We start from the raw sequence: 12,792 nt of genomic DNA on the forward strand, positions 1-12,792 counted from the left end.
TTTATGTGTGTAGATTTGATATAACAGATGGAATTTCAAACAGAATCATCAAATCAAAGTAAGTCAACAAAACTAAAATCTGATGGCTGGGATAAAATATTTCTGAAGTTGGTCAGTTGTTTTCTCGTGGTGCAAAAGTATTTGGTTATGCTCTTCCACAATATAGTGTAACTGTTGTTTGTCATGCTCAAGACTGCAAATGGAGAGTACATGGATGGGCACCATATCTGAACCAGAGAAAATTTTGTACGTTTTTTTTGTAACAGAATGTAAACGATGTGTAATTTAATGTGTAATTTATTGAACATGACGCATATATATTTGATAAATTACGTTGTATACATGACAAATGATGGTTGCCTCGTCATAAATAACACATAATTTACGAACCTGTTTCATAATTAGGAAATTTTAAAAGGCCCCCCCCCCCCCCTTTTTGTTAAAAGGCCTTCCCGCTAAAAGCGCCCCTCATTATAACCCATTTGGTTATAGGGCCCCCTCTACAAAAGAGCACCTCCTTCATCAATATTTGACCTAACGGCAAAGTTAACGCCGTTAGGTCAAACTTAACCCAAGACTGGTGATGTTGACCACGCCACATCATCATCTTCTCCGGCAGGGTTGCCGGCCGGCCAAATTTCCGGCCGGCGCGACCTTCAAAATTTTTTTTTTTTTTTTTATTCTCTCTCTCTCTAAAAACAAATTTTTTTTTAAACTCTCTCTCTACAGATCTAGAGAGAGAGCTGATCCATTGAAGGTCTGTTCGCAAACCTTCAATGGATCTGTTTGCAGACCCATTGGAGGTCTGTGAACAGACATAGATCTGCTCTCTCTCTCTTTCTCTAGATCTATAGAGAGAGAGAGAGTTTAAAAAAAAAAAAAAATTTGTTTTTAGAGAGAGAGAGAATTAAAAAAAAAAATTTGAAGGTCGCCGGCCGGAAATTTGGCCGGCCGGCGACCCTGCCGGAGAAGATGATGATGTGGCTTGGTCAAATGATGTGGCAGAGAGAGAAAATGGGATGGAGGAGAGAAAATGTGGGTGAAATACATCTTTAAAGGGGTTTTTTTTTCACCCATTCAAAGAGGGGGGGCCCTTTAACCAAGCTAAGTCAAAGGTCTTTTACTAAGTCAACGAAACCATGGGGAGGCCTTTTAACAAAAACGGGGAGGCCTTTTAAAATCTCCCTTCATAATTTTGTATTCGATGTGTGATTATGTATGAGTAAAAACGAAAACAAATGTTGTTGTAATGTTCTTAGAAAAATATATTTTTTCCAAATTAAGTGAGAGAAAGTGATACATACGTTTTGTATGTTAACCCCTAAATCGCGCTTAATTGATCCCAGAAAATATTCTCTTTCCAAATCTGAAAGTTAAGTGAGAGAAAATTGATTTGAATCGAAAAAAAAAGAATCACATAGTAAGAGAGAGAAAATTGATCTGGTTTCCAAATCTGTAAAATGAGATTGGTCTCTAAATCTGTAAAGAGAGAGAACATTGATTTGGAAACAAGAAAATCCAGACAAATTCTGGGCAAATGCCTTCTGTGACTTGTCATAATTCGCACTTGGGAATAATGAAAATCACAAACCACATAGGATTTCTGTCTTTTTCTGCATTTTTCATAGAACTTTGTTTAAAGGGATTGTGAAGTTTCAAAAGGCTTAATCAAGCCTCTGACTTCGTGTGCATAATGCAACTGGCTTGCCAACCCTACACCACCAAGCACTACAAAGAAGGGGTTTGATATCTTCAGTACAAGGGGTTTTCGCCCCAATGGGCAGACCCTCAAGCAGTATCGCCACTTCTGTCGCGCCTCTTTATCCTTCTCGCTAACATTCTCTAAAATGGAAAGAGGCCATGGACCACCATCCACTGATCAAGATAGAATGATGTAACAAGGAGCTGGTTCCAGGTTATCCAAAAATTGCTTAAATTTGATCGCAATGGATCTTTATACAAGATGAATGTTATTCCATATGAGTGCACATACATGAACATGAAGCCTTTAAAACCCAAATATCTTTAGCTTAACTTTAACTCTGCACAACAACTTCATTCTGTTCTGATAACTATTTGAAAATAACTTATTATTTCACAAAATGGTTTACCATATATCAGTAACGATTTTCAAGTATAAGGGCGACAAAAACGCTGAACCCCTTCGACTCAGTTTTCTCTTCATGTCTTCAGTACAACAACTACTCGGTCTTGCTTCTATCTGTATTATTTTCTATGCTGAAAACAATATAAAGGATCTTCCTCTACTCCAACAAAACAAAATTAAGGAGTAAGAGGATTCATAATTCTACTTCTAAGAAACCTTGTGCAACCCAATTTGCAGATCGGAGGATATGGAAATGAGAAGAGGATGGGTATTGTGCCATACTGCTTTAAATACCCGTTTCTGGTGAGCTTTTATTGACTGAGAAGGTTTATTAGCTGTAAACCTGATGTCGAAAATGTGGATTGTTGGATCCGCTGAACCAGATGATATGTATAAACCGTCAGGAGACCATGCTTGATTTATCAAGGCTGATTGTGATTCACTGCTTTCTTGTTTCCACCCAAATTCATGAAGCTCGGTTCTCCTCAATCTGATATCATACAGTTGAAGTTGCTTCCCTGGAGTCCTGAAAAGACGCGAAATTTGATAAAACCAAATGTTCCCCTTCAGCAATAGCATGTTGGTAGGAAGAAAAACTTATCACATATCCACAAACAAAGTTCGTGAAGCATTGCAGAAGAAAGGTATTCTGAAACAGATTATGGACGGTTCCGGTGAATGGATTTTCAGGGAAATCACTTAACGTTTAAATACATTATCTCATGGTAACAGGTGAAGCAACTATATTTTTTTTGTTGAAAAAGGTGAAGCAACTTATATTTCAACAGACAACCAGATAGACAAAGAAAGTAAGCACCTCCAGTATTTATATCTGTGGAGCTTCAATTTAGCCCGTTACACAAAGTACAAAATGTATTTGAAAACATGTTCTCTAAGATATTAGATACGATAATAATCGTTTATACTTGTATAATTAGAGAAAGAGAGGATTCGTCTTTACCCAGATTGCACCATGAAAAGGTTGAAGTCAGATGGATTAGGCAAAATGCTCATGCATTTGCTTTCTATTTGATGCCTATAATCTGCTCGTCCTGTCGTCATATCGTAGCCGATAATTCTCTTGTCTGCACCAACAGACATAACTACCGGCTTTTGCTGCAATCCAGCAACACCCATTACAGCAGAGGAGTGCAAGTTCCTATGCAATGCTTTCGGTTTCCATGAGTTTTCACCATCGTTCTCTTTCCAAAGTACAACAGCATGATCACTCCCACCGGTCACAAAACATAAATCATCACATGGCAAAAAACTTATACTGTTGATAATGCCTTTAAGATGAGGTTTCTCTTCTAAGAAGGTCACTCTTTTTTTCTGTTCAAACAAATAGGTCGACGTCGATCAGAAACTTTTCTTAATAAAAACCTTTAATTGTTGACACTGAAGCACTAACTAATATTGTGATATAGCAAAAGCGGATTAATGCAACTAACGGTTTTCAAATCATAATATCAATAAGACCATTCTACGTGTGAAATGTGATTTTTACCTGATGTGATGCATTAAGATTAAGGATTGAGACTTGGGAATCCCCGCCATCAGCAGTATAGACGGAAAACAGACTATCTCCGTGTGGGTGCCAGGCTATGTCCTCGGGCCATCTCCTCTTGGGAGATATACAATCTGTAGTACTAAGTAATGAAGCACCAAATCTGCAATTTCAATACCATCAAACTGATTTACCAGATGTACAGTATTTAATCGCCCTGAGTAGGGTACGGTAAAAAACAAGAGCTAGTTTACATTATCAGTTTACGCATATCAACAAAATGCAATCAATTTGATAAAGCAAAGAGGTGGTATAGATTGTAGGAAGCTGCAAAATGTCAATGAAGCATTTGGAAAATGAAATATTTCTCAGAACTATTTTGGTTACTGCGCAAATAACTACGAATTGATAGAAATGAAGGAAATGTCTTGTAAACAACGGAAATATGTGGAAATGGTTAGGAAAGTTGTAAAGCAATCATGGTGTACAGCTGCGTAGTCAAACTTGGCCGAGATCGGCTCGGGCTCGTGGGTAGCCCGAGCATCCTTAGCCGAGCCCCGATCCAGGGGCTTGGCGAGTAAGTCGGTTTAGGCTCCCCTGACTCAGCCGAGCCTAGCCAAGTCCCAATGTGCTCGGGAACAATTGATGTTAGATGAAGAGTGATTTTCACCGAAGTAGTCACAACTCCACATGATATCTTGAACTTGTCTCTCTTGCCATCGAAACCAAAATATTTCGGTCCTTCCAAGTTTCGACCAAAATATTTCAAATTTAATACCATGATCAATAGAAGACTAGCAGGTTACTAGTCTTAAGTCTCAACTTGAGTTTTCTCTGATTCAGAGTTCATCAGGTTGCACAATACAATCTTATAAAGACTGAATATCTATCGCAATAGCAGTTTAGAAAAATGTATCAGTAAGATTACCCTTTGCCCTGAACTTGCCAAAAGTTAACGACTCCATCCAAAGCACTGCAAAACATAATAAAACAGTGGTAGTAATCAGATCCTGACAAAGGGATAAACACTAATAAGTATATAATAAATGGCATTTGGGGAGGCACCTCTCGAGCACATCAGTTTTGTAAATTCATTACTTAAGATTTTCCCACAAATAACCAAGTTTTTTTTTGAAAAGGTAAATATGTATCCGCGTCTCGAACCCGCGACCTAAAGGATGAAAACTAACTTGGTAACCACTTGTTAAAATAACCAAGTCAATTTTACTAGAAGCAAAAGTGGCAACAAAGTAAAAACATTATAACTTGAATCTGTAAATTCTAAATAAATATGAAGCATGAATCTTTCAGAAGAAAGCATGCATTTACATCATTGGAGAAGGAAGAAGTGTGCATCAAAATGATTCTACTGCTAAGAGAGGCATTTAATGATCTCAGCGATTGGTAAAGATGCTATAAGAAATGTCAAAAACGTTTGGGCCACTAATGGTATCTTTTGTTGCATAATAAAAACTACAGATATTGCCTGTCAGAAAAACACATTTTCAAGTAAAACTAAAGAAAAATGGTTTCACAAGCAAGGAGAGGTATTATATATTTTCACTTTTTGCGGTTCTGCAAATTATTCTTATTGTCGAATACATACACGTCAATAGTGACTTTATAGAAGGTAATACACTGCTAAAAATGTAGGATTTATTGGTATTAATGTATTATAGCCACCACATCCTTTCATTTGTGTGAATTATACAAAGGAAACTAACTAATACAAAAACCGATGAAAATTTTAAACTTTGTGTCTTTATCTCCCCTGGCCTACCTTGTCACGAAGAGTTGATCGTTAAACGGATTCATAGCGAGACTTCTCAACTTTCTCTTGTGTTGACTAGATATGTGAACACCAGATTGACAACGTATTAAGCATGGGGACCCTGAGGTCCTTATCAGTGGAATGACTTCCTTATGTTCTTTTTGCTCTGCAAGATTCAAAAATGTAACAAGTCAATTAAATCAACTTCAATTAGAAGAGATGCAACTAGTACTAATAGGATATCACATCAGGCTATAAGGACTAACTTTGACAACCGAAAAGCATTAAGCGCGTAGCCAAAAATCTTACCTAACTTTCTCTTTCTCCCTTTATCTTTTGATTCAACAATTTCCATCTCAGAAGAGGATCTACGAAATGATTCTCCTTTCACTTTTTCAGCACTGTTAAAATGATTAAGATTTGATAGACTGCCCCGATTTCCAATAGTTGTTGAAGCTTTTGCATTGGACTCTGACAACCTTACAGGTTGAGCAATTTTTGGATTAACGGTAGGAATAACGAGCTCGGGTCTAGAGACTTTGGACTGAGCTTGAATTCGAGAACGACCTTCATCAGTAGAGGCAGGGCTCAACGATCTCTGTTGTGCTTTTACATGACTACTTCCATTACTCTGTTGCTTCTTAGATCCTGCAGAATTATCCTGTGACCGAAGCTGAGCCAGTTTAGATTTCGAATCATGCAACTTCTTCTCCGCTTGTTCAAGCTGCACACAAGTTGAAGTGAGATAAGAAAATGTAAGAGATCCAATAAATTCGGCTACTTGTTTTCATTGATCATTATTTTATTTGAAACTGCGTTTGAGTTTAAGAGGGGAAAAAGAAAAACGACCGAAAATGGCAATGAAAAAGTAAAGAATGCTCAACAAACGAAACCCCATTCGAAAAGAAAGAAACCCGGAACTGTAAGAAGAATCTTATACAACACAATTCTATAATCTGTTCATAAGGGCTCCCAATTTAAACATAAAATGAGAATCTTTTATTCAAGATATCATGATCTTTATGCCACGAGGCGCTCCAATAATGAGATTAAGCCTCAAAAGAATCCGACACATAGCTATGCACCATTGCTTCGACCATGGTAACAAATGATATCTTAACTTACAGTTTTCGCCCACAATCATGTTATTTCCAGTTTATTGAAATTCGGATATCGAATCTAGCTAAATTCCAAAATCCATCCTTACCCAAACTTGCATCACGAATCCTTCTATATTGTATTGGTTACGTTACCAATATTACCATAAAGACGCGAAGAGACAAACTAACATCTACCAAGTAATTGATAAGAACAAAAAAGGAGCTTCATTTTTCACCTTACCCAGGTTCTAAATCTTAGAACTTGACATGTAAACCTATGAAATAGCAGATTTTGAGGATGATTCTTATCCACTATACCATATATAGTTCATCAACAAATCACCATTAAATTATAATAAAAACTAAAAAGAGTAGGTTTTAGACATATACCAACTTCCCATTAATTTCAGTAACAGAGATAATAATAATAATAAGAAGAAGAAAGAGAAATGAAATTGAGAAGAATCATTCATAACAACCTGAGATTTGTAATGATTGAACCTGTTTCTGAGATGCTCAACTTCTTTAGTTCTGTGTTCAATTAGGGCAACTAAAGCTTCTTCTTGTTCTTCATCTTCCCCTGATCTTCTTTCACTCTTATCATCTCTAATCGACTCAATAATCTCCATTTTGGGTCTTTTCAGAGAGCTATTCATTTTAACCTGATTTCCTCCCTTTTAAGGGTTTGATTCTAAATGAATCCAAAACCCAATTTACAGAAAAACTCAGGTTTTGATTTCCCTCTCTCTCTCTCTCTCACTCTATACAAATTTAGAACCCTAAAAATTTTAACCCAGAAATTTTCTGTCGTCTGAAAAACCAAAGATTTCGAACAAAACCAGCACACAGCATAAAATAAACTAGCCGGGGATTAAACAAACATCTAGTTAATCATTTCAACAATTTTTTGTTGCAAAAAAAATTACTCCGTAGTTAAATCACTAAACGAGTTAAAAAATGTTCTTTTTTTTTGTTGACAAGAGTTAAAAAAATTGTTGTTCAAATAAGTAAACACGGTTAATTCTAGTTTGGGCCCTTAATTTATGATTAGTGTAAAAGTTTGCCTTCATTTTTGTCCAAACTTCTAATTTAATTCTAATTATTATTACGATTGGATGCAAAGTAAGACTTTTTTTTTAGCATTCAGAAAATAATTGATTTAATTCTTTCGACAAAGCCCTGAATCTATATTGGAAGTAATAAGAAACCCAGTAATTAAATCCATCGATCATAAATCTTTTAGTTTTTCAGTAATAAAATGGTGGTGACGATCGGAATTTTTTTTTTTTGGGAAGACGACTACGATCTACGTACGTCGTGATATTTGGCATTTGATACATCATAGATGTAATAAGCTCGATAACTGCCCAATCAAACATAAACAACATCGGGCCTATAGCCCAACAAAAGAAAATGGCCTAAAGCCCAACAACTTTATTAATACCTACATAATCCCAATTCAAATAACCAAAGATTCCACCTTCTCTGGGATTCGAACCTGGGACCTCCAAGGATTCAGTTGAATGAATTTTTCAGTTAAAAAGTAAATATGTCCTCTAAGTATTTATGCCCCGGCGACTTTACTTCATGCCCCAATGTCGCGGCCTTTGTTACTCGAATTAATCAGTATCTTTTTCCTTCTTTACCCTTCATTTAAAAATGTTCCCTTCCTAGTTTACTGTCATGCTCTCCTCTTCTGACCTTTTTGTATTGTTCTAGTCCACTAGCAACGTCATCGTAAGGGATTTGTTTCTTCATCTTCTTCTTCACCAAATAGGAAAAGCAGTATTTCGCATTCGAGGTATTCAAGTTTCCATTGTCTAACAAATACATATATTTTTGAAGAAGATAATTGCAATTAGGTGTGTGAAAACCTATATGGTGTGTTTGGATGGCGGAATCATGAATCCGCGGATTCATGATTCCACGGATTCATGAATCCAAGTAATATTTTTTGGCTTGTTTGGCAACTAAGAATCCTATGATTTATTATTATTTGAGTATTTTTAAACGTCTTTAGAAAAAATATGATTTTTGAAAAAACAATGATGAAAAATAATGATTTTGTAGAAGGAAATATTTTTTTTTGTTGATTTTTAGTTTGAAATGTAGGTTCATTAATCCAAAATCCTAGCAAATCCTAGAAGGTATGGTGGGATTTTGGTCCAATACAAATTTTGGAATTAGGAATCCTTAGGATTCAAGAGTCCTAGGATTCTTGATAGCCGAACAGACCAAGGGTTCATGATTCCTACCAAATTCCACTTTTGATAGGAATCCTAGTTAGGAATCCTGCAACCAAACACACCAATAGTTTTCAATTTTAGGAAGAAAACTATATGCATAAAAATGTTAGGAAACAGAGATGTTTGGCTTAAGAAATACATGTCCGCATCCACAGTTCGCAAAACAAGTGTTTGCATCCACAGTTTGGTATACATGTATTTCCAAGTAGCAACAATCACTTCTTTGCAAACATGTAGAAAATTCATAATATGAGCTAAGATCTTCTAAATAAAATTGATTTTTTACAGAAATCACATAGCAAGGGAAAGAGACGGAAACACACAAGAGAAAGCTATAAAATCATATTCAAGAAAAAGTGTAAAGGAGAACGTGAAAATTTTACAACTATAGATGTACGATGAAGAATACAACATTATTTCTTAAGAGATTATCAGGTAAACTCACTACAGAACAACTCTTCGTTTTATCTAATACACCTCTTGAAGGATTGTTCTAGACATTTTTCAATGGAGATATCGATAAATAAAATCGTGAAAAGTCAATTTCTATTATAGATATGAGTTACTAAGATGCTACTCAAAAGAAAATAAGAGATTTATTTTTAGTGAAATTGAACAAGCGCTTAACTGGTGTTCGCATAAGAAGAGTTGATGGGATAAGGACATGGGGGCACAGGAACATCAACTACTCCTTCCAACATATGTATCACCTTCTTCATTGATGGCCTAAGTGATGCTTCTTCTTGAATACACCAAATTGCTATCATCACAATTCTTTCGAGCGTCCTCATATCGTTGATTACACATTCGTCGTTCTCAACTAGATCTTTTAGGGTCCCATCTCTGTAAGTATCATAGGCCCAATCTGTTAGAATGGCTTTCTCTTCTTCTCCTTCTTCCAATTGGAGGCTCTTTCTGCAGCAAATGATCTCTAATAACACTACACCATAACTATAAACATCCACCTTTGCTGTTATCGGTGTGTTTCTGAACCACTCTGCTGCCACATACCCTCGAGTCCCTCTAACCCCTGTACGAGTTCGAGTTTGGTCCTTCATCAAAAGCTTTGCCACTCCAAAGTCTGATATCTTAGCCGTAAAGGTGTCATCTAGAAGGATGTTTTGGGGCTTTATATCACAATGAATGATTTGAGTGTTGCATTCTTCATGCAAGTACACCAATCCTCGTGCGACCCCAAATGCGATCTGAACTCTTTGATACCAGTCAGGCTTTGAAGATCCAAAAATGTGCTCTGCTAAACTTCTATTGTTCATGAACTCGTATACCAAAATCCGATCCTGCCCCTCCTCGCAGAACCCAAGCAATTGGACTAAATTCTTGTGATGGGTTTTACCGATAATGTTCACTTCAGTTTTGAATTCCTTGTCACCCTCTGACATCACCTTGTCTAGCTTCTTCACCGCGACAAAAGTTCTAAATCCCATCTCGTCTATGACCCCTTTATATACTATGCCATAAGAACCCCTTCCTAGCTCTTCCTTGAACCCACTTGTAGCTACTTCGAGCTCTTTGTAAGTAAAAGAACGAAGACTGGATTTCGGAACACTGTAATCTTGGCTACTTTTTGTAGACTTCTTGTTGTTCCTGAAGAAGAAAACTAACAAGAGTACTGCAACAAACAATAGAAAATTGAGAAACACAGAGCTACCTAAAAGCACCGACATTACCCGTATCAATGAAGATCGATCTTTCTTTTCTTGTGAAACTTGTGGAGGGTAAAAGGGATTCGATAAGTTGCCCTTTCTTACTTTAATGAGAGCCTTTGAGTACAAATTGAAGCTATTTCTTCCGTTCGAGAGCGGTAGCTTCTTCTTCCAACAGTTTCCTGCTCTAGCAATGGCAACATCACATAGGCAATCACTCAAGCATGAAATTCTGCATTGTTCTTCACTATAAGACTCCAATTTTTCGAAGTCAGACGTTGGCCAATCTATGTTATCCAAGGTTTCTAATTCGAACAAATCGTCTTGCGCTTTCCATTCATCTAACTGACATCCTTGTACGAAATTCGGTCTACAACCACCATATGTGTTGTTTGGATCTACAAAGATGTACTTAGGTGGGCATACACAACTCGGTCTTTGATCTGATGTGAGCATACAATAGCTATTGTATCCGCAAGCACCACTACCCAATACACCACCAATTGAAACACAAATGTTATCGGGAATTGACCCGACGATCGACCAGCCTTGCTTATCACCACCGGGACGCCTTGGGTGTGAGTATAATGTAAATACTCCATCAAAATCAAGTGTTCCCCTGTAATATACATCGTCACTTGTACCCGCGCCTGTTTTCTTCAACTTAAGATCCATTTTTGATCCATTACGTATCGCAACATAAATGTCGCCCGTCTGGTTGAATACTACCTGAGAACCAGCATTCGTGGTGTTTTCGTTATTCGTTTTGCTCTCGTAATAAATATCATATTGAACCTCAGTTAAACTTGGAAAGGCAACACTATAAAGTACAAGATTTCCATCACTTCCGAGACGAAATCTAAACCTCCCCTTAGAAAATGTGTTTGTGGTCCGACGAGAATCAAGCACAGAATCCAGTTCCATTGCTTGTGTAGGTAAGATGGTATCGGTCGGATTGTTGAAGCTCTGCCATAGGTATGGAGAAGAACTGCTCGAACCAACAAGAACGAAATTCCCATTATCTAGCATAGCACCATAGCTCACTCCAACTCCAGCCGCCCATAGCTCTTTGCCTTGAGGATCATTAACTACAAACTTACCGTCTATAGTTAACGAAATTACGGATTTAGTTGGAATTGTTATATTAGTATCCGCATACCAAACTATAGTTTTTTCAGGAATTTTATCATACCAGATTGACAACAAAAAAGTATTGTCATCTAGTTGACTAAACCCGAAGGCAAAATCTCCGGACGGGGAAGTCCATGAATTGTTGGTACTGTCACCGGCAGTTAGAGACCGACCCAGAGTCACGTTAGCGTAGTTTTGTCCGGCGGAGAAGATAGGCTGAAGGAGTAGTAGGAGAGATAGGAGAGGTAGAACAAGATGACTTGGAGAAGAATACATATCTAGCTTCCTATCCATTACCTTGTAAATACAGTTTTTATGTGTTGTATAATTTACAGGTAAACTGATTGAAATGAGAGTGTTTGATGTAAAGGTTATAAAGATTAGGTCAGTCAAGAGTGAAGACTTGGAAATTCAGAGGGAGCAGTAGATTTTTTTCTTGTATTCAAACGGAACCTTCCAAGTAGAGTGTTTTTCACGGTTGGTTTCTTTTTCTTGTCAATACTTAATATTCATTTACTCCTCATGAGGAATTGTCTTGTTTTGATTTTTCAATTCAAAAATTGACTTGGGGTCAACATCTTTCATTTGATTATTGTTTGAATAGGAAAGGAAAAATTTCAGATCAACTATAGCCAGAAATTTGATGTGGTTGCTGGAATCTGTCGTCCCGAACCGTTTTATGCATATTTGAGTGGACTCCGCTCATCAAAACGACTCAAGAAACATATATTTACGTTCGTGTCGCCGAGGGTTGGAATTTCAAGTTAAGGAGCATAAACCAATTTCGACCATATAAGTGAGATATTTACCCTTCAAAGAATGAGTTATATAGTGAGGGAGATTTAAGCTAGCTAAAAACTTTAGCCAGCAATGTTGGAAGAAATTCCAATGTATGTGGGCTCACATATGTATAGACAAGTGTAAGGCTATCTCAGTAAATTGTCAAGTCGTAAAGTGGTCTAATATGCATTGACTTGACTAGTAGGTATCAAAGGGTCATGGAATAAACGTGCAGAGACCATTAAGTGATTTCTAATTTGATGAGGGGCCAAATTAGAAATTTAGTGTAGGGGTTATGGTCCCCATTTGGACTTCTTCTCGAGTTCTCTAATATTTGTGTGACATCCCTTCATCACAAAGAGCTTTCAAGAGAGCATGAACCAATTAAGTGGAAGATCAACCTAATCAATCAATCTAGTTCAATCTATGGATTAAGGTACGCTTCCGCTTATGTTTTCTTTAATCTCCTTGAAACTTATGGAGTTC

At 37.0% G+C, this 12,792-nt stretch overlaps 2 protein-coding genes across 3 annotated transcripts; both read right to left on the reverse strand.

The window, feature by feature from the left end:
* Positions 1 to 1,916: 1,916 nt before the first annotated feature.
* On the reverse strand, positions 1,917 to 7,811 carry LOC147560009 (uncharacterized). 2 transcript variants are annotated; one of them, XM_086662008.1, is made up of 7 exons: positions 6,965 to 7,811; positions 5,695 to 6,109; positions 5,395 to 5,551; positions 4,543 to 4,587; positions 3,615 to 3,777; positions 3,069 to 3,439; positions 1,917 to 2,633 (listed from the first exon to the last, which is right to left on the reverse strand). In XM_086662008.1, the coding sequence occupies exons 1-7, from the start codon at positions 7,139 to 7,141 to the stop codon at positions 2,315 to 2,317; spliced, it is 1,647 nt and encodes a 548-aa protein (XP_086518134.1). In that variant the 5' UTR covers positions 7,142 to 7,811; the 3' UTR covers positions 1,917 to 2,314. The 2 variants fall into 2 exon arrangements, with proteins under 2 accessions (XP_086518134.1, XP_086518135.1); XM_086662009.1 differs by lacking the exon at positions 6,965 to 7,811 and adding an exon at positions 6,593 to 6,715.
* Positions 7,812 to 9,092: 1,281 nt separating this feature from the next.
* On the reverse strand, positions 9,093 to 11,866 carry LOC147560010 (G-type lectin S-receptor-like serine/threonine-protein kinase LECRK3). Its single transcript, XM_086662010.1, has one exon. It carries the CDS (start codon positions 11,818 to 11,820, stop codon positions 9,355 to 9,357), a length of 2,466 nt encoding a protein of 821 aa, XP_086518136.1. The 5' UTR covers positions 11,821 to 11,866; the 3' UTR covers positions 9,093 to 9,354.
* Positions 11,867 to 12,792: the final 926 nt, after the last annotated feature.

This window comes from Eschscholzia californica, unplaced genomic scaffold (assembly GCF_041429995.1).
Source record: "Eschscholzia californica isolate CP2 unplaced genomic scaffold, dmEscCali1.0.p SCAF_2, whole genome shotgun sequence".
NCBI classification, from domain to species: Eukaryota; Viridiplantae; Streptophyta; class Magnoliopsida; order Ranunculales; family Papaveraceae; genus Eschscholzia; species Eschscholzia californica.